Below are 27,725 nucleotides of genomic sequence, written 5' to 3'. Positions count from 1 at the left end.
CTCCGGGATTGTTTAGCAAAAGCTCCACGATCGTTTAGTTAATGGTCAGCTGAGTGAACTATCGTGTAGGGTCACTCCACGATCGTTTAGTCTCTCTTTAGCTACCATTTAGTAAATCTTATTCACTTGACAACCTTTCCATGAGTTTTTTTTTTTCTGAAAATGGAAAATCTCAAATCTACTAAATTGAGGAAAACATTTTTCCTTTTATCTCATGGTTACCATGAAACTACCAATAATCTCCCACTCAATTGGTTATTAAAGAAAAAGAGATATAATTAATATTATTATAAATAGATTTTGATTACTAATGACGGATGCAGGTTGCCTTAAGCTAATGGCGGACATAAGGAAGCATTAGTCCAGGCCTAGAAAGAAGAGAAGGATGAGTAAGAAAAAAGAGGGGACGACTTTGCCTCCCCGGAAGAAAAAGAGCCCCGCTCGAGGGACGACTGATCCCGTTGATCATATAACTGGGAGGGAACTACATATATATGATAACCAACTTACCATACTATATTTATAACCTATAATTTTAATATTTCATCTCATGAAACATATAAACCATAGCTCTTTTTCTATTTCATGGTATTTAATGTAAATCTCATTTACATTGATCCTCCACTTGATGTATCTCATACATCACACCGATCATATCATATATAATTGAATTACCTCTTGTCAATTTGAACATTTCAAATCAACACCAAGAACTGATTCTCAACTTGAATTCATTGAGCTACCAAGGGGACCTTATGTACCTGTAGCTTGAAGCTCCAACGGTACGTGAATAACTGACTAAACTCTTTAGTCATAAGATCCACCATCTGTTATCTGCCAGATACTCCACTAAAGACCGGTAGTTGAACTCTCCTTACTATAGATATATTATGTGTCCATATTAACCAATCAACAGTGCGGTAACCCTTCACAGATCACTCGTAAGTACAACTGGGCAATAACCATTATACCCCTGTAGCTACATCTAACTCCTTAAGTACCACTGATCTCTCTAATAAACATAAGTCATAGTCCTACTATGACTGAGTCCTCTCTTCCAAAGAGAAGTTGTGGCCACTATGTTCAATACTCGGAATAAGCCTTTAAGGGAGCAATCTATCTACTTACCCCTGCTTCGGGGAAGGAGTAAATTCCATCTTGTGTAACTAAGTTTCCAGCTCCCATATCAGACAAGTCCTGGAAAAGGTAGGAATGTTGAGTTGGCAATCTGGCCACCCTCACCCATACTAATAAAAGGACCACCTTCAAAGGTAGAAGTTCCCAGAACACTCAGGATTGAGGTCATGTCACCTATGATCATTTAGGTGAGATGTAAGTCTCAAGAATCAACAGCTTTATATAAAGAGGCTAGTCATCTCGTGGCCCGGTCTTATACAAACACTTTGTATAGGACACTTCTGCTCGCATGTCTCCACATGAATGGTCAGGATCTACCATCTGTAGTAGTTCACAACATTTACAAACCTCTACAAAGCGGGCCGTATCCGTAGTGTCACAAGGATTAGGTATCCCTCCTTAATCCTTATACTACAGACCTATTTAGGTTATCACTTAAGGCATGATCCACTTATATATCTCATATACATGCATAAGTTTACATACGTAACCATGAAGCTTTATTTATTTGATATGAGTAAATACCAAATAAAATAACTCCTATTTTATTCACAACAATGTGTATAGTTACACACTACGAGACTCCGGGAGAATTAGGACACCAATCCCAACACATCGCATGTATATTTACACTAACAGTTTATGGACCAGGATAGAATCTCTAAAAAAAACAAATAAAAGGCTATCTATTACATAATCTTAAGTCATTCGGTTCGAAACAGGTGAACCAGGCCGTGAACCGCTCGAACCTAACTGCCCTTCAATGAACCATCTTGTCGTGATCGTTTATCAAGCAATTGTGTGATCTTGTAGCAAATGCTACACAATCGGGTAGCAAAGTCTACACAATCGTTTAGCAAATGCTATATGATCATGTAACTGTAGCTACAAGATCGCATAACAAGAGCTACACGATCATGTAGCTGTAGCTACACAATCTTGTAGAACTGTTTTGTCTTCTCCGTCAAAATAGTGCTCTACAATCCTTCTTTGAAGCTTCCCGAGAAAAACATGAGCGACTTAAACTTACGAATTACAAACTCTATAGCAAGATTAATGCCAAAAAATGCAGGGGCCTTTATAAATCAAAATTTGTAAACAAATAATCCTTAAAACAAAGAGTTCTATCCTAAAACATCCATCAACAAAAACCATATTCACAACTATTCATCGCATGAAACAGAATGCAGATTATAAAGCTCACAATTACTAGAAAATCGATTCAATAAAAGAATGGAATTTGGAATTACAAACCTACAACTTGGCTCTGATACCAATTAAAGGAACTCTGATGTGAAGAGAACCTTGAGCGGAAGTAAGATTGACCAAAAAATCATTTTTCATTGAATATAAATTTTATAGTAAACAAGAAACAAGATATGCATTTATTTATAAATTATAATGATTGGGTTTCAGAAACCTAACCTTTCAAGACCTTTCTTCAAGATTTCCCTCGAACAGGACACGAACCACTTGAAGACATACTCCAAGAAAAAAAACTCGAACAAGTTCGAACACGACCACTAAGGTTTCCTCGGTATTCTCAGGGTGAGAACCCAAGAGTGGTGGGCTTTGGCTATTTTGGATTTGAGGGAAAACTTAATAGTAAGGAGGAAGGAATAAGAATGTTCTCAAAAACTCAAAAACATACAGAACACTTCTGTTTTTTTCTCATTGTCAAAATTGACAATCTATAGCAAGAAGAAGAAACCTTTTTCTTTTTCAACATGCCAAAATTAACCACCACCTACTTATGTGGGTGGAGAGAAAAGGAAGGGAAGAGAGTATTAACTCTCTCCCTTATTATTAAAATAATAATTAATATAAATATAATATGATAACTAACTTATCATATTATATATATATATATATATATAATTATATGTTATATCAAATCTAACATATAACCTATAGTTTTAATATTGTATCACATACAATATAAGCTATAGTTTCTTTTCTCTCTTATATGACATTTAATATAAATCATATTTATATTAAATTTAACAATTATGAATCCAATTCATAGAAACTATATTTGAACCTCATTCAAATATTTATTTCCTCTCATTAAGCTATAATGTGTCAAATACATTATAACAATTATATCATATATAATTGAATCAACTTAATTATATCATTGATAATTAAATCCCTCTATTAATTTGAACAATTCAAATTAATCCAAAAACTAGTTCTGAATTAATCCTATTGAGCTACAAGAAAACCTCATGGACCTATAGCTTGAAGCTCCAATGGTACATGAATAATTAATTAAACTCTTTAATTAAATTATTCATCATCTGTTAACTGTCGCGTACTCCACTAAAGACCGATAGCTGCACTCTTCACACTATAGATATATTTCTGTGTCCATTGGATATAATCAATCAACAGTACGATGACCCTTCATAAATTGCTCGCAAGTACGGCTGGGCAGAACTATCGTTTTGCCCCAGTAGTTACATCTAACTCCATAAGTATCACTGATCGCTCTAATGAACAACAGATCATAGTTCAACTATGACTAAACCCCTCTCAGGCCAGGAGAAGGTGTGGCGCCGCATTGTTCAAGACTTGGAATCAACCCTTACGGGAGCAATTTATCTACTTACCCCTGCCTCGGGGAAGGAGTGAATTTCATCTTGTGTAGCTGCGTTCCGAGCTCTCTAATCAGATGAATCCCCAAAATGGTAGGCTTGTTGAGTCGGCGATCTGGCCACTCTCACCCATATAAATAAAATGACCACCCTCATAGGCAGAAGTTCACAACTCATTAAGGATTCAGGTCATGTTACCTATGGTCATCCTGGTGAAATGTAAATCTCTATTATGAACGGCGTTATATAATGAGACTAAACATTTCATGGTCCGGTCTTATACATACTCCTTTGTATAGAATATCCTCGCTCACATGTATATACATGAATGATCAGGATCAGATCATTTGTAGCACTTTACAACAATTGTAAGAAATAAGTCACTCTTATTTTATAACATTGTTTATTGTTTAAGACTGACTATTTTAAATTGATGACCTAGGTAACTCGACCTTAATCTTGAACTAACTATGAACTCCTATTTATTTGGGATTAAACTTAGATTTTCATGGGTGAGGGTTGACTCAACAACGTCGGCTCAATAAGCCTCCCATTTCAAGTATAAGACCAGGTAGATAGCTGGGGACATAGGATGCAAGACGGAATTCACTCCTACTCGCTTTTAGGGTTACTAGAGAGGTGGTTCTCTTAAGTACTGATTCCATGTCTTGAACAAGGGGTTCTACCCTCTCATTGGCCTCAAAGGTTTGGTGATTGGATTACAAACCAATGTTTCAATAGATAATCAGTGAGACTTAAAGAGCAAGATGTAATCTCAGGGGTAAAACAATATTTGACCCACACGTTGTTAAAAACAAACTTTTGAATGGTTGACTTACTGATGACGGTTAAATCAAGTGGATAGAAATATATCTACAGTAAGGGGAGTGCAACTATTAGGCTTTAGTGGAGTGATCCGATAGTTAACGATTAAATCATTAAAGAAGTTAGCAAGCAATTAGTGGAAGAAATCAGGATCATCAAACATTCTACTTCATCAACTTTAGCATCTAAATAAGTATGTTCATCAAGTAAAGTAGGGTTTCAAAATACATACATTTGAAGAACTCTTTTAATCTTCAAATTGAGCTTGAATCTCCTCAACAAAATGATGTAGACCACCACTTGATCTTTCCTACTATTCTCTTTGACCTTAGAAAGGATTATGGGATCCAAAATGAGCTTGAAATGAGAGAATTTTAGGAGAGGAGAACTCAATTTTCTTGTTTTTGGTACAAGAACCCTTCTTCTTCAACAACACAGAAAAATCATCTTGCATGGCTTTTACCTCAACACTAAAGACTTTGGTTTTGTTCACTTCTTTCATGCAATCAAATTGCACCTAAAATGGACAGCACCTCCTTCAAAATTGAAGTGGAAATGTGAGTTTGAAAGTGGGAAAAACCCAATCACACTATTTTTCCATTTTATTAAAATCAAACTTAAAAAATCGATATTCTAATTTCAGTTTAATTTGATTTTTAATGAAATCAAATTTAAGAAAAATGAAAAAAATTTGTTAATTTAATGTTAACCAAAATTAATTCCAATAATTAATTTTAATAGAATTAATTCTAAAAATTAATTAAACTATTTAATTAATTAAATTAATTTAATACAAAGATTAAATTAATTAAACACCAATTCTATAATCATGAATCTCTATTCATGTAATTAATATTTAAATCAAAATTAAATATTAACCAATTCTCCAATTACATTTAATTCAATAATTAAACGTGTAACTATATCGTATATAATTACTAATTCCCTTAATTCGAATTTGAAGGTTTCAAATTAAACTCATCACTCTATTTTAAGGTTTAATTCATTTGTGAAATAGTAGGAGAACCTAATGGACCTACAGATCATGGGCTCCAACGACCCGAGATTAATCGGCTAAACTCTTTAAACCGAATTAATCAACATTCATTAACTATCAGGTCACTCCACTAAAGCCCAATAGTTGCACCCCCTCACTGTAGATATATTTTTTTCCACTTGAGTTAACCGTCATCAGTAAGTTGACCCTTCACAGGTTGTTCGTAATAATGCGTGGGTCAAAAAAATGTTGTTATACCCCTGAGATTACATCTTGCTCCTTAAGTCCCACTGATCCTCTATTGAATAATTGGTTTGTATTCCAATCGCCAAATCGAGTCCCTCTTGAGCCAATGAAAGGGTGGCACCCTTTGTTCAAGACCTAGAATCAATACTTAAGAGAACAACCTCTCTACTAATCCTAACAGCGGGTAGGAGTGAATTTCCTCTTGCACCCTAGGTCCCCAGCTATCTACCCGGTCTTACCCCTGAAATAGGAGACTTATTGAGCCGACGCTGTTGAGTAAACTCTCACTTATGCAAATCTAAGGATAATCCCGAATAAATAGGAGTTCATAGTTAGCTCAGGATTAAGGTCGAGTTACCTAGGTCATCGCTTTGAAATAGTCAGTCTTAAACAGTAAACAATATTATAAAGTAAGAGTGACTTATTTCTTGGTCAGGTCTTATACAAACTCTTTGCATAGGATGCCTCCACTCGCATGTCTCCACATGAATGATTTAAGATCACATCTTTTGTACTAAATACAAAGTGGGTCGCATTCAGTGTTACCAGAATAAGGTATCTAACCTTATTCATGTACTATAGACTGTTTTGGCTATTTACTCGAACTTGATCCATCTTTATGTCTCCACATAAAATCCAAGTATTCATGTAATAGTTATGGATGTTAGTTTATTGGATTTAGTCTTTACAAGTGCAACTTACATATTCAATAATAATATTTTTGAATAAACGTCCATAACATCTTTAGTGTAAATAGAATATGTTTAAATTACAAACTGCGAGTTTTAGGATATACAATCCAACAAACTCCCACTTGGACTAAAACTCCAGTGAATATATACAAATATACATAATGTTGAGTAATGAGAGAATAAATACAATAAACTAGGGCATCAGATACCTAGTGAATCCTATTCATAACAACATTACTACGAAACTGCAGGAAACTTTCAGGTAAAGATTCCAGTATGAACCTAACCTGACTGGCTTCATAATGACAGAGCCATTCATCTCCGCCATATTGTAGTGGACCATTATGTTTAGAATATGTTCTCTAACAAATGCACCTCTTGCATACGGGCATTGAAGATGATTTTTAGAGCGTCATGCCTGAGTTGTGCGGACGGTTGTTCGAACATCCCCCGCAGAGACTCCATGATCTCACGAGCAGTGATCATGGGCTCATGCTTCTTTGCTAAAACATCAAAAAAGCTTGCCATTATGTATGCCCAGGCCTTTTTATTTGCTAGTATCCAATGCTCGTATGCCTCCCGAACGTTTTGAGAAGCATTTTGAGCAGGAACAAGAGGACAATCCTCCATAAGGACAAATCTTAGGTCATTGACCGACCCAAAACTTACGTCGTAAATAAGTTTCGAGTCTAGTCAAAACAAAATTTATAAATACCGAACTACTTCTATTGCTACAAAGACGTAGTAACAGTGGTAAGTCCAGTCGATTTGCAGAGAAGCGCAATTGGTCTCGTTACGTTAACTTTCTAACTAGAGCGATAAATTGGGGCGGGGGGCGGGAAGGGGGGTGGTTGGTGTGGAAGAGATAACATGTGTAAAATTGAAATAAAAGTGCAGTGGATATATGAAACGGTAATGAATTCATTTAGTTATCGGATCAAGTAGTCATTCAATGTATATTAAATCTTTGTTTTCAGCCAACATATTATATATTCGAATTATGCATGCATAGCTATCCAATCGATGCGAATTAACTAATTTCTATAAGCCCAAAAATCAATTTATCTGAACCGATCGAGCGTCCTAATTCGTAATTAAGGCTGGAAAATCGTGCCTTAACTAACCTACATGCTTCTAGATGCAATTGGGTCCTTAGCGGTCATAAAGAACTAGAAACATATGCATTAAGATTTAGGATTCAACTATGTTGATTAAGTGTCAGATAGCCATGTCCAAATAATCATTTATTCTTTAAATCTAGATTAAACATGCGATACAAAGATTCATGGACAGCCTAAAAACCTAAGCATGCTTATCTAATCTGTCCTACAGGGGTAAATTCAAAACATAGACGAATACAAGGATGCGTGCGAGCTTGAATTTAACTAGCTAAAACATACAATCATGATAGAGGCGTCAATCCAACATAAAAGTAAGTCTAAATTAAACAAGATTCAAGAAAAATATAATTCTAAATTAAAGGGTAGAATTAGATTAAAAAAAAAAAAAAAAAACTCATCAAAATACAAGGAATGTTCAATCCAAGAACTAAACGAAAGATTACCTTATCGATTCATAGACAAACCAATGGGTTATGTTCCAATACAAATTCATAATTCGAAAATAAAATAAAAACTAAAAGACACTAAAAATTGAAGGAAATAGAAGAAGAAGGAAGTCTGACTTCGACCTCCATCGACTTGGCCTCCAAGAATCAACCTATTCCCCCAAAATTCAGCATATTTCAACCTAGGGCCAAGAAGAGGAATTTATAGTGATCAACACAGTGTTGTAACACTTAGAATAGCGTTGCAACACTAATACGACGAGAGGGAAGTGTCACAAGAAGTCCAACGCTTGGTTCAACACTCATTTGCACGGGCGCTTGATGCGTTATTTTATGCGATGAAATAATGGGAGGATTGTGTTGGTGGAAAATGCATTGTGCAAATAAGTTTTCTCAGCAGAACCCAAGTATAAATCCTACTGAGTTTTCTAGTAAGCCCAGGGTCGAACTAAGGGACTAAGGAAAATAATATGCGGTGATAATTTCGAGATCACTTTGCGGTAACAAATAAATCAAGAAGTTTGTTGGTTTGTTGTTTACAGTATAAAATGTATGCGACAGATTTGAGATCAGAGTAATTATGCAACAGATACACTGAGTATGCGATGGAACGGGTTGAGAAGGTCTTTAGCTATCTTTTCCCAAGAATGTGTCAAACTATGCGATCATGCTACACTCATGCGACAACAAATCATTTTCCAAGCTTATCTCTAGGATGCATGTGATGCGTTAATAGCAAACAACGCTTATTCCTAAGCTTCTATCTCTTGATTATACGTTTCTAATCTGACTCTCCTGAGTCTAGATTCTAACCTGACTTTTCCAAGCCTAGATTCTATCCTTAGACTACCCTCCTGAGTATCTCTAATGGAGGAATGACACATACATAATACAAGATAATCGCATAGAATGAAGATCCAGGTTATGCTAGCTAAGTGCTTCTCAACCCATTCAACAGATTTAGCTACTCATGTGTGTTTTAAAGAGAGTGAAGAGATCTAAAGATGAAATTTCCATTTCTATAAATAAGTTCAGAGTACAAAATGACAATGGAAGGTAAGGATAGAGAGCCTGGTAGCAATTCTTTGCTTCCCAAGGCTTTTACACTGTTATCTCTATTCCGCTCAAAAGATGTTCTTGCTTCCGCAAGAGTTGGCCCTAGATCTCGACGCTTCTAACACTCTTCCAAGTTCACCGGAACGATCTCTCGGTATAATCTCCCTTCGCTCGCTTCCGCCTTCTAAGTAAAAGAAAACTAAGAACAAGGCTACTTCTATCTATATGGGAAATTATCTAACTGAACGAACTCCTTCACTGAAGGTGGCCTTTGGTATTTATAGAGCTTTGGGGTGAAAGGCTTCTTCTCTCTTATGATTGCACTGATGGGATGGCATTAATTCTCTGTCTGATGCACCGAATATTTGTCACTGAAAGGTTGAGTGTACTTGCTACAGTAGATCGTTAACGGCTTGTCAACTTAATTCGAAATCGACCGTCATCAGCTTTTTGTCCCATCGTGATTTATTACGCTTTTCACCCAGATGCACCCACCATGATGCGCCGACTCTATGTGGCAACCTTCTTGAGTAGATATTCGCAAGTGCAATTTGATCACATAGCCGTGCGTCAACGCAATCTCTTAATGTGCTCGGACGTTAATTTCTGTGGATCACATTTCCGCCTTGCATCAACGCATTTTATGCAAAAAAATATACAAGTTAGCTATTTTAATGTGATGGACGCATGTGACCGCAATATTGTGAACTTAATGCTTTTTTATGCAATATTGTATATTTTTATCATCGCAACCTACATTATTTTATGAATTTGTGCTATAATAACGTGCATTTTGCCCATTAACAACACTCAGCTCTATGTCTGTCATTCTTCGCAGAGTTGCAACTCGGAGTGTTGCAACGCTTGGAGTAGCATTGCAACGTTGTGCCCACTGCCAGATGCTCGCTACTCGATACTCGATCCTCGTTCACTCAGTAGCATTTCCTTTATAACTCGACAGCTTTTTACTCGATGGTACTCGATGGTACTCGATGATGCTTGATGGCTGATCATACTTGGTGGAACTCGATGGCATTTTGGTCTTTTCAACTCTTTTGAAGCCCAGATGTTCAAATTAACTCCAAATTGCTTCATATTAACCCTGTTCTTCACCAAATAATTAATTCTACCTCTTGGTTGCTCGATACCTACAATATAGGAAAATAAACACATAAAATTCACTAACGAGCCCGAATTAAGCTAGGAATATTAGTTCTTTTTGAGAGCTAACAGTCATTAATGATTAAAATCATATTGATTGTGTTTTTCCATGTTGCATAATTTTCGCGGTAAGTTTGTCAGCGACGAATAAATTTAGTGTTGTGGAAGTCATTATGAAGTTTGCTGAAACATACAATTTATTTATATTAGAATTCAAGCATTACCCATTTAGAAAATCAATCAGATTTAGCAAAATAATTCAATGCACCCTATGTGACATCTATTTTGCAATGATGTTTCAATGAGACAGGGTAAAACTGTCGTAGGGTGATCAGATATCCTTTCACTGAAATAAGACAATCTCAACCAATATACAAAACAACTCCTTGTTACTGTAAGTATCAGTCACCTTTGTTCGGTCAAGGAACTGTTAACTTGCTTAACATTTTCTTGTAAGTGTAGCCTCTCATTTTATATTTTAAAGTCCCGCCCCAAAGAGCCAACTATAGGGAAAAACTGATCGGGAAAAAAACTAAAACAATCCTATCCATTTCTAGAGTTTGTGTAAAAGTCATACAAATGCCATCCGTAGGGAGACACAAGCAAAGATGCCTCAAGGCCGAGCATGAAAGTTTACTACAAACTAAGGAGAGAGACTGGGGGATATGTTGACACATGTCCCATTCCCACTTACTATAAATACTCACATTGGTATTGACCTATACAAACACCACCTGTAGGGGGACACAAGCAAAGGTGTCTCGAGGCCGAGTATAGATCTCATGGTGTGAACTTATACGGAGATATGCGAAAAAGGAAAAATGAAGTATCATATACCACATTTTCCTCCCACTGAGTGTTTTACCTAAGGTTAATTTAACTTAGAAAAATACAGCTAATTATTTTACTAAGTGATTGTTTAAATTTGCTCAAAAGTAACACTTACTTTGGAAGTTAAACAATTTTGATTAATGTTCATTAAACACTTTAATAAACTTTAATCAACAATTGCATGCTCGTAGCAAATCTATCTAATTTACCTTTTCAAGTTAGTTCCCAAGTAGAGGTGTTCCGTTTCCATCAGTTTAAATACCCCAACCTAGACAGAACTAGTCTTAGACAAAAGGTCCCTTATAGATATATTTGCTACAAATTTAATCTTTTAATTAAAACTAATTTAATCCTATTAAACTGATTAAAAGATTAAACTTATTTATAATCTCATTAGAAATGTGATCTTAGGTCTATGTGAATCATGTTTTAAAACTATATTAAAAAAATAATTTTAACCTAAGGTCTGCATACAATTTTGAATTATTGATTTTAATTTCTAATTCATTTAATTATAACTTTTATAAAAGAAATGAAATAAATTAAAACCAATTATTGCATGTGAAAGCATACTTAGGTAAGTTATAACTATTATAAAATAACCTAAAGTAGTGACATGCTTCATATAATTCCATTTCATTACTTAACATACATAACACTTATATACTAAAATAATGAAATAATTAATAACATACACACATCCATACATTCAACGATATATTATAACACTTATAATATAAATGATGCATGACTATGTTGTTAATATATGCAAACATATATTATAACATTTATATTATATGATGCATGAGCATGCTATAAAATTAAATTATGCAACTATATATTATAACATTTATAATATAAATGATGCATGAATAATGCATAACTTATGGTGGGATTTTTACTATATGATATATATTATGACATATAATTAAATAAATTAAACTATACATCATATGCATAATTTAAAACAATTATTGGATTGGGATTGGACTCCTAAAAAATTAATTAAATTAATATAACACTTATATTAATTTAATTAATTAAAAAACAATTAACTATTACAAATTAATAGCTTAACCGGTTCAAAACAAGCGCACCGAACCTTGAATCACACAAATCAGACCGTCCATCACTCGAACTGCCCTCAAATCGCTCGAACCAAGCAAACCGAACACGAACCAATCAAGCCACGAACCGAACCACACGCTAACCAATTCATTCTTTTCATCTCAGAGCATTGAAACACTGTGACCTAGCGTTGCAATGCTACAGAAAGAACATTTTGTTTCACCCTTCGCAACATTGCAACGCTACTATACAGTAGCTACTGTACAATTGCGAATTCCTTCGATTTTCCTTCAGTTTTCCTTCGATTTTGGCGTCGTTTCTTCATAAATCCACCGAAAAACTCACAAACGACTCAAGACCTTCAAAATACATACTCTATTGCAATTTATGCCAAAAACAAATGGACCTTATAAATAAATTTTGTAAAAAAAAAAAAAAAGTTGTAAAACTAAAATCCAATCTGAAGTTATCCAAAAAATTGTAAACCATTCAACAACTATTCATCATATGAACAAATTACATTATGCAACCCACCAATTTTGTAATATCAATTTTGGAACAATAAAAATTGGAATAAAAAACTTTTGCTCTAATACCAATTGAAGGAATGGTGAAGTTTCACTGCGGAAACAGGGTCGGTCACAAAAATTATTTTTATAGAATACAAATTTTACAGAAACTAATATGCATTATGAGAGAAAATTACAGCATTCAAAAAGAGAAGCAAAAGAGAAGCAAAAGAGAAAAGGGTTAGGAAAATAGGAAACTTACCCTTGAAGAACCGTTCTTCACCAATTTCCTCCTCTTCGATCACGAACAATCATGATCCAAGAGAGAATTTAGGGGAGGAAAGTTATCTGACTCCCTTTAAAATTAAAATTAAATTAATTTATATTATAATGTATCATATAATAACTAATTCATTATATTTATATATGTAACTATATGTTATATCATATATAACACATGACCTATAGTTTTATATTGTATCAAATACAATATAACCCATAGTTTTAATTCTCTCATTAATGCACGATAGTTAATATAAATCCCATTTATACTAAAATTGATTATATGAATCCAATTCACATAATTGACATTTGAATCATATTCAAATATTTATTTCCTTTCAAAATAGACTTTATATTATAATGTATCAAATACATTATATTAATTATATCATATATAATTAAGTTAAATTAGTTATATCAAATATAAATAATTCCCTCAATTAATTTGTAAAATTCAAATTAATCCAAAATTGGTTCTAAATAATCCCTGTTGAGCTATAGAGGGAACCTTATGAACTTGTAGATTGAAGATCCAATGGTACTTGAATGATTAATTAAACATCTTTAATTAAATTATTCAACATCTATTAACTGTTGGTCATTCCACTAAAGATCGATAGCTTCACTCTCCGCACTACAAATATATTTCTGTTTTCATTGGGTATTACCAGTTAACATCGCGATGATTCTTCACAAATTGCTCGTAAGTACAGTTGGGCCAAAATTACCGTTTTGCGCATATAGTTACATCTAAATCCTCAAATACCACCGATCTCTCTAATAAACAATAAATTATATTCCAACCATGACCAAACCCTTCTCAGGCCAAGAGAGAGTGAAGCGCCACATTGTTCAAACCCCGAAATCAGTCCTTAAAAGAGCAATTTATCTACTTACCCAAACATTAGGGAAGGAGTAAATTTCATCTTGTGTACCCGTGTTCCCAGCTCCCTAATAAGACGAATCTCCAAAATGGTAGGCTTATTGAGTCGACGATCTGGCCACTCTCACTCATATAAATCAAAGGATCGCCTTCATATGCAGGAGTTCTCAACTTACTCAGGATTTAGGTCATGTCACCTATGGTCATCTTGGTGAAATGTAAGTCTCTATTATTAATGATGTTATATAATGAGACTAGTCATTTCGTGGTCTGGTCTTATATAAACTCCTTTGTATAGAACACCCATGCTCAAATGTCTCTACATGAATAATTATGATCAGATCATTTGTAGCACTTTACAACAATTGTAACATCTATAAAGCAGGTCGTATTCGTAATGTCACTAAGATAAGGTACCCAACCTTATCCATCTACTACAGACCATTTAGGTTATCACTTAAACATGATCCACCTGTATGTCTCTACGTACTTGTTTAAGCTACAGAAGATAACATTGGATATTAGTTTATTGGTTTTGTAGGCTAATGCTACTAAATGTCGAATAAAACATCTCATATTTTATTTAATAAATAAAATGTTTATACATTACAATTACAAACTATAGGACCCACGAGATTTAGGACATCAATCCCAACAATTTCATGGGTCTTCTGAGTCTCCACTAGGCTCCATCATGGGTCCTCTGAGCCTTCGCTAGGCTTCCTCATGAGTCCTGCCTCTACCTTCTAGTCCCTGCTAGCTCGCTAAGTTAGGTAGTTTCTCCCCCCTTTCCATTATGATGATAGGGGTGGACGGTAGGGTTAAAACGGGCATAATCGCTGGATTATGGAGTTATTGGATTATAGTAGAGAGCGGTAGAAAATGAACCAACATTCCCATTGTTCTTGTTTTCTTTGTTCAAAAACTCATCTTTTCGACTGGGAAATTTCCAAATTTCTGAAAATGAAAGAAAGTCAACCTATTCCTGTAATTGCGGTCAGTCTTGCTACCTCTAGAACACTTTTCTTTAGTTAACTCTTCGAGATATTGATACCTGACTTAGTGAAAGAATCGGTTTAGAACATATCTGCTGCTAGAGCACCTCTACTTGATTCTTAACGCACATACGAGAAATCACTCACGACGAACAAGAGGTGTCGACAATGTGAGCTTTACTGCCTTTCCTCATGAGTCCTTTAAGCTATCTTTAGGCTATGTCATGGGTTCTCTTAGTTCTAGGCTCCCTCATGGGTTCTTTAAACTACCACTAGGCTCCTTTAAGCTCATAGGTCCTCCGAGCTCACTCTAGGCTCCCTCATGGGTCCTCTGAACTACCTTTAAGCTCACTCTAGGCTCACTCATGAGTCCTTTGAGCTTACTCCAAGCTCCTTTAAAAGTTCTCTAAGCTACCATTAAGCCTCCTCATGGGCCCTCATATCTTTCTATAGGTCCCTTGTAGGTCCTCTGAGCAACTTCTAAACTCATTCTAGGCTTTGGCATGAGTCCTTCGAGGTTACTTTAGGCTCCCTCATGGGTCTTCTAAGCTACCACTAAACTCTCTCATAGGTCCTCAGAGCTCTCACTAAACTTTCTCATAGGTCCTTTGACCACTCTCCAGGCTCCCTCATGGATCCTCAAAGCTCCCTTTAAGCTCCCTCATGGATCCTTTAAGTGTTAGGATCGTAACGTTCTTCTTGAAAGAGGTTAAATTGAGCTAGAGTGAGAGCGGTTGAGTGATAAAGTTTTTCTCAAGGAGATAGTTTTTTACTTTATACTTTGTGAATTTCATTCTCACTATGAGCTAAACTTTCTAAGGAAGTTGAGTTACTGGATGGCTTTAAGAAATGAGTTAGCTTACTAAAATTTGTTTGCTTGTTGCATGTGTTATCTAATATTGTTTCACTTTATTGAAGTTAAAAACTAATGGTTAGCTTAAAATCGAACACTTAATTTCATGGTGTTAGAGTTTGATGCTGAAAGGTTCAGATAATATATGACAATTTTCGTAAAGAAAATATTAGAGAGGAGCCTAAAATAGGACTTCGTGTTTGACCTTAGAAATATGACACATCTATAACATGGATTGCACACTGTTAACTACTCTTCTTAGAACTTTAACTTATTTGAATCTTTTATTTACTCATTTTATTGCTTCCACAAAACCATCTTCTACTATTTCTTTCGGTTATCTTCGACTATAATTTGAGAACCCTTTCCCTTGTGAAAAGCTCGTTTTCACAAAACGATCTCTTGGAATACAAGAGTTGAAATATTTCCACTTTTTACTTATTTACTTGTACTTAACCAATCTTTTCTCAACAAATGTTTGCACCAAAACAACTCACACACATTTCAGTCATCAACAACGCATAAAAAGTAACAATAGAGACCTTTTAAACCTCTAACTCAAAACGCATAGACTAACAGTACAAATTCAAAAACTTCAAAATGTTAAAAAAGACCAAACTTCTAATATCGAAAACTCCGTGACTAAAAGGTAATTTTTCCTCGATAAAAAAAGAGTTGAAAATTTGTGTAGTTAGTTAGTGGTGTGAAAAAAAGACAGGCGTGTGGCTGTGGGTGTGTCCAAGTCCACCACATTCCTTGCCCAACACACCATATTATCATCACATCATCCTCCATTTTTGCCCCCAATCTCCCCATCTCCACAAAAATGTCATCCGCCATTGTTGCAGGCTCATCCTCCTCCTGCTCCGCCGCCTTCACCAGATCCTCCATCAGATCTTCCCCTCTCTTTCCATCTCCAAAACCCTCTGTTTCGCCAAACGCTCAGGTATTTCTCATCTTTCAAAAAAACCCAAATCCCCGATTCATTAATCTGCCTGTCTACTGACTTGATTTTCTGGTTGTTCAGAAAAGCGCTTTTCAAGGGGTGTCGGTGCAGGAGGCTAAGAAGGGGGCGTCACATTGGTTCGCGGCGGAGAATGGAGAGGGCGATGGCGGTAAGTGGTCGAGGGGGCTTCAAATTAGGGCGGCTAAGACTGCCGGAGCTTCCAAGACGATTGAGGTCGAAGTAGATAAGCCATTGGGTCTCACTTTGGGCCAGAAATCTGGCGGTGGCGTTGTCATCACTGTAAGTCTTTTTGGGTTTTGTTCTTGCTGTTGCTTGGTTATGCTGTGAAGGAATTTTATATTCTCCTCTTTCTCTATTTTTTAGATTCATCAAACAATTCAATGAAGAGCTATGTATATAATTAGGGTGGTAGTTTTTTAAGGAGTTGTTGGGTAACATTTGTGTTAATAATTATTTTTTACGTGTATAGTCATCTAAGGAATTCGAATTACGAATTTGTTGATCACAAATACATTCATATGTTGGTTGAACTATACTTGCCTTGGCTATTTCTAGTTTTCTTTAATACATACCTAATTTTCATATATAATTGTTTTACGTGATTAATACAAAGTTTTGATGAATAAGAAAAAAAAATGATTACAAGACACTTTAAGAAAAATAAATATAAAAAATATTTTTGTTTTATAATAAAAAAAATAATAACAAATAGTTATTATACATAATTCTTTTGAAATGAGAAACAAGAATTGAGAAATAAGAATATTTAGAACTTCTTAAATTATCACGCAAGATCTAAAAACTTATACTTTACCATTTCAATGGTCATCTCAAACTCATTTATTATTATAAACGTAAAAAAGTTAATTAGCTGAACAAAGTAGAAATAAAAAAAGAAATGATCATATCCCACTAAAGTTGTAGTATAGTAGTGAGAATTCCCGCTTGTCACTTAGTGACCCGGGTTTCATCCCAATTTGATCCCTACAATCGATAATCTAATCTCTACGATTTTAAAAATTAGAATTAAGTTTTTATGGTACGATATACCTTATATATAGTCCTCACACTTAATAAAATCCTCATGAATAGTCCCTATGTAAGGACTATTTAATAGGATTTTATCAAACCAAAGAGACTAAATTCTAATTATACACTATAAGGGACTAAATTCTAACTTTTTTCAAATCGTAAGGACCAAGTCTGCAATTTAACTAAAAATTTTGTAAAACTACATTTTACTATGGTCTCCTAGATGTGTATTTTGTGTGGATGTTTTGTAATTTGAGGTAATTTATGGAAATATATGTTGGGTTAGGCAGTGGATGGGGGAGGAAATGCAGCAAAATCAGGGTTAAAAGCAGGGGATCAAGTTTTATACACAAGCAGTTTCTTTGGTGATGAATTATGGCCTGCAGATAAGCTGGGATTTACCAAAACTGCCATTCAAGCCAAGCCTGATTCTGTATACTTTGTAGTTAGCAGGTTCTTTTCCTCTTTCATCTTCTTATTATTTATAAAATAAACTTTGATTTGATTTTCTTATTACTTTTTGTATTTATTTGTTTTATTTTCTTTTGCTCCTTCCAAATTCTACTTCTTGGCATGATTTTCCAATATCATGTTTAATGGTTTGATTTTGTATAAAAGAATTATTTTAGTCCTAACCATTAGTTTTTTTTAGTAAAAAAAATTATAAAAACTGCCCTCCGATCAACTTTTAGAACTACTTTAGTCCTTACCATTTTCATAAGTGTTGAATTATTACCCAAATTTTAAAAGATAAAACAAATTTTTAAAAACTATTTTTTTCCCAAAACTTGTCCAAATATTAGTATAAAATACATAACAAAGCAAGAGATTTAGAAGTGAAAGTGGTATTTGTAGGCTTTAATTTTCAAAAACTAAAAACAAAAAAAACCAAATAGTTACTAAAATGAGACCTAACTATTTGAATTTTGATTTTTGAAACTAAAGTTTATAAATACCCTTTTCACCTATGAGTTTTGTTTTTTTTTTCTTTTTCATAAAATATATTTTCAAAATTTAAGCCAAATTTTATAGACTAATGCCTCGTTTGTTACCTATTCTATTGTTTGTTTTTAGACTTTTAATTTTAAGCTTATAAACATTACTACCACCTACTAGTTTCTTTATGTTTTTTTAGAATTTGGCTGAACTCAAATGGGTGTCAAAAAATATTAGGGTTTTTTTTTTTTTTTTTTTTTTTTTTTAAAGAAGAAAAAAAAAACTATAATTTAAATCAATTTGGCCGAGAATTTAAACATTTCTCCAATAAACATGAAAACATAGTAAGTAAACTGTGAGAAACAAAAACAATTTTCGAAAACAGAAAAACTAAAAATTATGGTCTTATTTGGTAATCATTTCGTTTTCTGTTTCTAATTTTTGAAAATTAAGCCTATTTTTTATTTCTTACATTAATTTGCATATTTTAAAAAATACAATATTTGAATTCTTAGCCAAATTTAAAAAACAAAAATAAGTTTTTAAAAGCTATTTTTTTTAGTTTTCAAATTTTGGATTGGTTTTTAAAACCATTAGTAAAAACTAGATAACATAGAAAAAAATTTGAAAGTGAAAGTAGTGTCTATAAGCTTAATTTTCAAAAATAAAAAACTAAAAGGTTATCAAATGGGGCCTAAGGTCTTGTTTGATAACAATTTGGTTTTTGATATACTTTTTTTATTTTTTATTTTATTTTATTTTATTTTTGTAAACAAAGACTATAAATGCTACTTTGGGGTCTACATTTTAAAAGCGTTTTTGAAATCCAAGTTAAATTTTGAAAACTTGAAAAAAAATATTGTTTGTTGTTTAAAATTTATTATTATTATTATCATCATCATTATTATTATTTTAAATGACTAAGAATTCAAATGTTTACGTAAGAAAAATGAAAACCACGATTAAAAAGTTGTAGAAAAACAAGCACAATTTTAAAAAACAAAAAACAATAAGCCAAATAGTTACTAACCAGATCTAAATCGTTAGTAAAGGCAACCTTAAGATCATTGTATTTGATCTAGACTTGAAACATTTCTTTTGCAATAAACAATAGTAAATTTTATCATAAGAATACAAATTTTAGAAACTTAACAAATAGTAGGTGTACTTTTCCTCAACAACAATGTAAGTTGTATAGTAACTTGTAAAGTGTTGTTAATGTAGAGGTGCTGAGGTCGATGTTAAACGACTTCCAAAGAGGCCTGCGCCACCTCGCTTTGGAAGAAAACTTACTGATGCACAGAAGGTAAGCATCACTACTCAGCCATTCTAATGTACCTTTGTATTAAATTTACTCTACCTTTTGGCTTTAGCTTGATGGTTTTGCATTACTATGTTGTGCAGGCTAAAGCAACCCATATATGCCTGGATTGTGGATACATTTACACCTTATCAAAACCCTTTGACGAGCAGGTTTGTCCCAATCTCGACTTTTTTAAACCATTATCATTAAAGTTAGATAAGACACTATTATTTACTGTTCCAAAGGTCAAGGGTTTGATCTCCACCCTATACTTGTTGAACTTAAAAAGGAATAAATCATTAATATAAGATGCCGCCTTACCTCGAATATTCAAATCATCTTAAAAATAAAATATCGGTTGTTAACAGTAATAGTCATAGTATGTCATGTATTATTCTACGTCTAAAATAGATGTGAATAATGATAGACTCAAACTTGGTTGCTAATGATGTAGTTATCAGTATTATTTATTGTATTGTACATGTTCAAAGAGAGAGATTCACAGGTTTCAAAAAAGAGAGGGAGAGAGATGTAAATATAATGTAAGAACAAACTAGGTGACCTAGGTCAAGTTAGTCAAGCAGTGATTTTACATTGGGATTAAGCCAAGCCTACAGATATGCTCGATATAGGTTGATTCAAGCGAGTCATTGAGTCACATGTCATTTGACGAGGTTATGATTTTTTTTTTTTTAATTTTTAAATATGCGTGAGTGTCTAGGCCAACTTACGAGTCGTGTTTTGAATGGTATCAAAGAAACCCGTAGAATATTAAATCTTAGGTAGCTGACCACCATGGACTAATGTAATTATGTTGAATGAATTTGTTTTTTTACGCATGGTTTGGATGATATAATTCTTTCCACACGAGTCAACTAATTGTGTTTAAACGTGTATATCATCGACGAAAAGGTCAAACAAGACTCAACCGAGTTTCATCATTTTTTTTTTTTGGAAATGTTTCGAGTTTCGTCATGTTGTTTGAACTAAATGAGTTGTGTTTTGGATGGTGCAGCCTGATGGATATGCATGCCCTCAATGTAGAGCACCAAAGAAAAGGTTTGCAAAATATGATGTGAACACAGGAAAGGCAATAGGAGGGGGTTTGCCTCCAATTGGAGTCATTGCTGGTTTGGTTGCTGGTATTGGTGCTGTTGGAGCATTGCTTGTTTATGGTCTTCAGTGATATCATTATATATATAAAAACCTGTATCATTTATCATTGTCCTAATTAATAATTCCTTCTTAATCCATTTCTTTAACCTCAAATCATATGAATCTTTTTGTCCTCACATTTTCAAACTGCACATATGTTAATAATATAAATTATATTTGATTTACTCATGTATATGATCCATTTTTCTATGTTTTTAATAGGGAAGAAAACAAAACTTTAAAGGAAACTCTTAAGAAAAAGACGTGTGGGATGCATTCTAATAATTGTTTGACATAAATTTGAGAAATTGTCTTTTTGTAATCACTGAATACAGATTTAAATTACTTTTGTATTTTTCTCTTATAGATCTAATAATACAAATTGCTAGTCACTTTGTGTCGGCTATCAATAGTTTTGTGTTTTATGATACTAGTTATAGTTGATGACTAAAATCAAACATATAACCTTTTTTCAAAAAAAATTGCAGCAACTTCTAATCACTATCTATGAATTTTGAAAATTTGTCTTTTTAATAGCTAGAAGTCCCTCTATATTATAATTATTATAAGCAAATTATACCCAATTTAATAACCATTTTTGTTTTAAATTTTTAGAGTAAAACTATGAGATTATGTTATACCGTATTTGAATGAAAGAGAGACTTGATTAGGATATTTTAGTTTTAGATATGAGGATTTCTCATACTCCTTGGCATTCGAAGCGATTGGATAGTGTGTGATAAACAACCGTGTGTACTAACAATAGTGCATTATGATGATGCTACAAATTTGATTTTGGTATAGTAAACGATGGTGCAATAGTTAGCGTTATATAACTGTCGTGGTAGATTGCAGTGTGACGGTGAGTATAGAATGACAATGGTACATGGTAACGTCGGTAGTAATAGCAAAACTAGTGAAAAAGTAGAAAGAGAAAAAGAGTCTGAATCCGTTGGGTTTGTTTATTTTTCCCATACCGTAGGCTTCTTCAGGCGATAAGGCAAGATCTAATTGTCCCGCGTCAACTTATTATCAACCAAAAAAAGTATGTTTTGAAAAAGAAAAAAAAGAAAAGAAAAAAAGAAAAAAAATGGAAGTTTATAAAGGGAAATACGAATATGCGATGGAAAAGCAAGAGTAACAAAACAGGAAAACAAATAAAGAAAAAGTAGAAAAAAACAGTCGTCAGCTTTCGAAGTTGTGCATAGTGAAAATCTGCTTTGATGTACCATCCACTCTCCGCGACACCGCAGCACCAACTTTACGTTTTCGTGCTACTGCTTTAAGCAAACAGCCAAAGATTGGCCAATACAACAACAAAAGCAAAACCATAACAAAACCCCACAAGTTCTTGAACAAAAAAAGGGGGTTTTGAGACTTCTCATAGAGCGATTCTGTAAAACCAGTCCTCCTTCTCATTGAAGAGAAAAAGGGATGGAGAGAAAGGTTTTAGTGGTATGTTCTGTTGTGGGTTTGTTGGGAATTTTATCAGCTGTTACTGGTTTCGTTGCTGAAGCTACACGAATCAAGGTGATTTCTTATGATTTCTGTCTGAACCCGTCTTTAGTTTCCTTTCATTTATTCTTTTTAACATTGGATTTTCACTTGCATTTGAGTTTATTTTTGTGATTTTCTCTTGTATTTCGCGACTATTCTCTTGGCTGCTGAAATTACTGGGGAAAATGGAAAGGGGGAAGTTCTTTTCTTGTTCAGGTCTTTAGTGAACTTTAGATGACAATGTGTCTTATTGGAATGGTTGCTGTTCTATTGATGTTTTCATCGTTCAAAACTTCAAAATTTGAGGGGTCCTTTTTCAGTTTTTCTCATGTTTTTTTTTTTTTTAGTTTCTCACTGAATCAACATACAACTTCTGGTTCTGATTGGTGCTGGAGATCAATGTTGCCTCTGTTTTGTTTTGTTCTTCCTTTCCCTTCTGTCCATTGAAGCTTGGAGGGTCTGAAGACACTGAACTATATAAAGAATTAAGAAAGTTGAGTTGTTAAATGTCCCCCATATTTTATGGCTTTAGGAAGGAGGAAGCGGAGACTCCCATTTGTTAGCTGACCTAGAATATAAATGTCTTATGTGTTACTTGACACAAAATGTTACAGTCGGCAATTGTTTTGTGGGATTAATCAAGCATGTTTAAGTTGGTTTGGACACTCACAATTGTGTAAAAGAAAAGATGTATGGAGTTCATAACAATGATTGTGACACCGGTTCTTAGGATTGAAAATCCTAGTTTTCCTTTTGTATTTGTTTCTCAAGCATTAGCTTTGTATGCCACTGCTGTAACATTGGCTTTGGATGATGATATTGACGCTAATTGTAGAATGCTTTTTTTTTGGTTATAATATTGGGCATGGTACAGTTTTAACGATCTTCTCCCGCTCTTTTTCATATCTTAATTAATGTGTTGATTTTTGTTTCTAATGAGTCTTTATTTTTCCATGGCATGGATCATTTTGCTAAGTTTCCTTCACTCATGAGTATTGTTCATGTTCATTATGTGAAGAACAATTCATTTGTTGACAATGTGTAAGGTTGTAAATTGATTATTTTCCATGCAATTCCTCCTCTAATTCCATATTTGTTTGATCCCTGATTCCTATTTTTGATCCTTCTCATTTAGTCTTGACTTTTGATTGGTTTTTTTAAGGGGATCTTTTCATATTTTAGTCTTTGTTCTTTTGTTTTAAATCTTTTTTCATCTTCTCCTTCTCCCTTGGTTATTTTATTATTGTTATTATTATTATTATTTTTTTTATAATAAATGACAAGTTTTTGCTAATAATTGAAATGGTGTATTGTTCACAAAATAAAACTCGGTTCCCTATAGGAGTACAACAGGAAACATCCACCAAATGGTTCCCTCTATGTTCCACTGGAAGTTAACTCCCATGCACTTTTGATTGAAATTGGAATAAGATAGACGAACAAAAGAAGATAAAAAAACCGTAAGCAGAACCTAGCTATCTCAAAAGGGCTGCTAACCTCTCCTCACAAGCCCATGGCCTATTTTGGGTTCACTTGGAGCTTTGTCAACCACCATAGGAGGTGTGATGTAGCACACATTTCATGGGGGGTGCAACACTCATATTTATCATATATACCATGTGTGTAAGGTTGCATGATGTTCTACTTGAATCCGTGTTGGAAGAACATCATACGAAAGTTGTACAACTGGATTAGGACCCTGAGATGGTTTTGTTATGATTATTGTATAGAATGTTGTGTTCCTTTTTGTTTTTCTTTGGCTTCTTCTCATTCTTCTTTGCACCTAGGGTAGAGATTAGAGGCATTTGGTTCCCAATGGGGAATGAGGTTTGAGATCTGTGGGAAAACCTTTTTTTTAAAACCCTTATTCTCCTGCTCGTCATGGACAAAAAATGGAACATAGGCTACTTTATTGAATCTACTTCTCTACTACCTATTACTTGGAGCAAGTTGGTTCCTAACAATACTCCATCCCTAGAAAGCCGACGTCCGGCGGCTACTCTAGCGATACTTCACTCGGCCACACCCGGTCAGAACCCTCCGTCGGTTCCATTCCGGAACGTCAACAACCGACTCTGATACCATTGTTAAGTACTTAAGCACCTTGGAGAACCACATCCCAAAAGCTAGCAATTGGGGTTGGAGAGCCAAGCCACTTAAGTACCAGATGGTCATCCCATTCTAACCAATGTGGGACAAATACATCCCATACTACCTTGGTCTGTAACAGAATAGTTACTGTCAAAGATGGAAGAAGATTGTCATGAACGGCCAGGTCACAGGTTGAATGGTGGGGGGTTTCGGGTCGAATGGATGTGGGTTGCGAGATTAGTTGCAAAGCCAAATAGACGACAATGCAACGAGAAGATGGTTGAAGGCTAGGTTATAGATTAGGATGGAAAGGTTTTAGAGTCAAGAGGGATTAGGAGAGAGATATAAAGGACAGAGGGCGACGAAGGGAGGAAGCGAATGGTCAGCATCATCCAAGAAGTGGTGGCTAGGTTGAGATTGATGGGAGGGGAAGGGGATGCGCGCGCGAGAGAGTTTGGATAGATAGTAGGTCTTGTTCTTCTAGAAATGATCCCAAGAATATGTTGCTGCACACCACATTACATGAGCTTGTGCATTATTTTTTTGTGGATAAAGCATAGAGATCAGGGACTCAACTGTCAAGGGAATGTTGGCTGTCCAGTTGTCATGACGGAAGCAGATATTGATATCCCCTCAACTTTACACATGGTTTTTGCCTCCATCAGAATGGGAAAATTGAATATGGCAGCCCATAGATTTTTTCCTTAGAAAGGCTTTCTCATAAAATACTGATAGTAACTTGGTTTTATATTTACTGTTTTGGCTCAAATTAGCCTAGGAAGCCGAGACCTCCTCCTTACAAGCTCGCAAGCTGAATTTAGATAAAAAACTTCTATGCCTATCCCCCTTCCCCTCTTCTTGCTTTATACTAATTTAGTTACAAAAATAACAAATTTTCTCTAACTACCTTTATTTCCTTCTTCTTCCTCATTTACATTTGTACCCTCTTCCTATTTTTCTTGTTGATTCTTCTTTCATATTTTCTAAATATAGGAGGTCTATCATTACCCTCCTCCAAAGCACCACCTTGTCCTCAAGGTGAAAGTCTGGAAATTGTTCAACGATAAGTGCTCCTCCTTCCCATGTTGCATCTTCGATTGGTAGGCTTTCCCATTGGATGAGTACTTCAAAATCGGTAGGTGATAATATGGTGGTGCTGATCTTCCGGATCCCCAAAACTGCCATTGGTTTGAGTTTGTGTTGCTCTCCTAATTGCCAGGCTGGTGGTGCAGTGATTCTCGGCAATAGGGCGACGAAGGGAGGAAGCGAATGGTCAGCATCATCCAAGAAGTGGTGGCTAGGTTGAGATTGATGGGAGGGGAAGGGGATGCGCGCGCGAGAGAGTTTGGATAGATAGTAGGTCTTGTTCTTCTAGAAATGATCCCAAGAATATGTTGCTGCACACCACATTACATGAGCTTGTGCATTATTTTTTTGTGGATAAAGCATAGAGATCAGGGACTCAACTGTCAAGGGAATGTTGGCTGTCCAGTTGTCATGACGGAAGCAGATATTGATATCCCCTCAACTTTACACATGGTTTTTGCCTCCATCAGAATGGGAAAATTGAATATGGCAGCCCATAGATTTTTTCCTTAGAAAGGCTTTCTCATAAAATACTGATAGTAACTTGGTTTTATATTTACTGTTTTGGCTCAAATTAGCCTAGGAAGCCGAGACCTCCTCCTTACAAGCTCGCAAGCTGAATTTAGATAAAAAACTTCTATGCCTATCCCCCTTCCCCTCTTCTTGCTTTATACTAATTTAGTTACAAAAATAACAAATTTTCTCTAACTACCTTTATTTCCTTCTTCTTCCTCATTTACATTTGTACCCTCTTCCTATTTTTCTTGTTGATTCTTCTTTCATATTTTCTAAATATAGGAGGTCTATCATTACCCTCCTCCAAAGCACCACCTTGTCCTCAAGGTGAAAGTCTGGAAATTGTTCAACGATAAGTGCTCCTCCTTCCCATGTTGCATCTTCGATTGGTAGGCTTTCCCATTGGATGAGTACTTCAAAATCGGTAGGTGATAATATGGTGGTGCTGATCTTCCGGATCCCCAAAACTGCCATTGGTTTGAGTTTGTGTTGCTCTCCTAATTGCCAGGCTGGTGGTGCAGTGATTCTCGGCAATAGGGCGACGAAGGGAGGAAGCGAATGGTCAGCATCATCCAAGAAGTGGTGGCTAGGTTGAGATTGATGGGAGGGGAAGGGGATGCGCGCGCGAGAGAGTTTGGATAGATAGTAGGTCTTGTTCTTCTAGAAATGATCCCAAGAATATGTTGCTGCACACCACATTACATGAGCTTGTGCATTATTTTTTTGTGGATAAAGCATAGAGATCAGGGACTCAACTGTCAAGGGAATGTTGGCTGTCCAGTTGTCATGACGGAAGCAGATATTGATATCCCCTCAACTTTACACATGGTTTTTGCCTCCATCAGAATGGGAAAATTGAATATGGCAGCCCATAGATTTTTTCCTTAGAAAGGCTTTCTCATAAAATACTGATAGTAACTTGGTTTTATATTTACTGTTTTGGCTCAAATTAGCCTAGGAAGCCGAGACCTCCTCCTTACAAGCTCGCAAGCTGAATTTAGATAAAAAACTTCTATGCCTATCCCCCTTCCCCTCTTCTTGCTTTATACTAATTTAGTTACAAAAATAACAAATTTTCTCTAACTACCTTTATTTCCTTCTTCTTCCTCATTTACATTTGTACCCTCTTCCTATTTTTCTTGTTGATTCTTCTTTCATATTTTCTAAATATAGGAGGTCTATCATTACCCTCCTCCAAAGCACCACCTTGTCCTCAAGGTGAAAGTCTGGAAATTGTTCAACGATTTGTGCTCCTCCTTCCCATGTTGCATCTTCGATTGGTAGGCTTTCCCATTGGATGAGTACTTCAAAATCGGTAGGTGATAATATGGTGGTGCTGATCTTCCGGATCCCCAAAACTGCCATTGGTTTGAGTTTGTGTTGCTCTCCTAATTGCCAGGCTGGTGGTGCAGTGATTCTCGGCAATAGGGCGACGAAGGGAGG

At 34.9% G+C, this 27,725-nt stretch overlaps 2 protein-coding genes across 2 annotated transcripts in view; both read left to right on the top strand.

The window, feature by feature from the left end:
• The first annotated feature begins 16,381 nt into the window (after nt 1-16,381).
• Nucleotides 16,382-21,281, top strand: ENH1 (rubredoxin family protein). Its single transcript, XM_039050764.2, has 6 exons — nt 16,382-16,645; nt 16,727-16,945; nt 17,985-18,151; nt 19,859-19,940; nt 20,039-20,107; nt 20,953-21,281. The coding sequence occupies exons 1-6, from the start codon at nt 16,526-16,528 to the stop codon at nt 21,121-21,123; spliced, it is 828 nt and encodes a 275-aa protein (XP_038906692.1). The 5' UTR covers nt 16,382-16,525; the 3' UTR covers nt 21,124-21,281.
• An 810-nt stretch (nt 21,282-22,091) lies between these two features.
• LOC120067025 (transmembrane protein, putative (DUF1218)) overlaps nt 22,092-27,725 on the top strand; it is a 23,657-nt gene continuing 18,023 nt past the window's right edge. Inside the window, exon 1 of the mRNA XM_039018396.2 lies at nt 22,092-22,622. Within this exon, the coding sequence (XP_038874324.1) occupies nt 22,527-22,622 (96 nt within the window). The 5' untranslated portion in view covers nt 22,092-22,526. The remainder of the gene's footprint in view (nt 22,623-27,725) is intronic.

The sequence above is a fragment of the Benincasa hispida genome, chromosome 12 (genome assembly GCF_027475165.1).
Source record: "Benincasa hispida cultivar pf3 chromosome 12, pf3_genome.v1.1, whole genome shotgun sequence".
Taxonomy (NCBI): domain Eukaryota; kingdom Viridiplantae; phylum Streptophyta; class Magnoliopsida; order Cucurbitales; family Cucurbitaceae; genus Benincasa; species Benincasa hispida.
The sequence above is the reverse complement of the archived record's forward strand: the minus strand, read 5'-3'. Positions and strand labels throughout refer to the sequence as shown.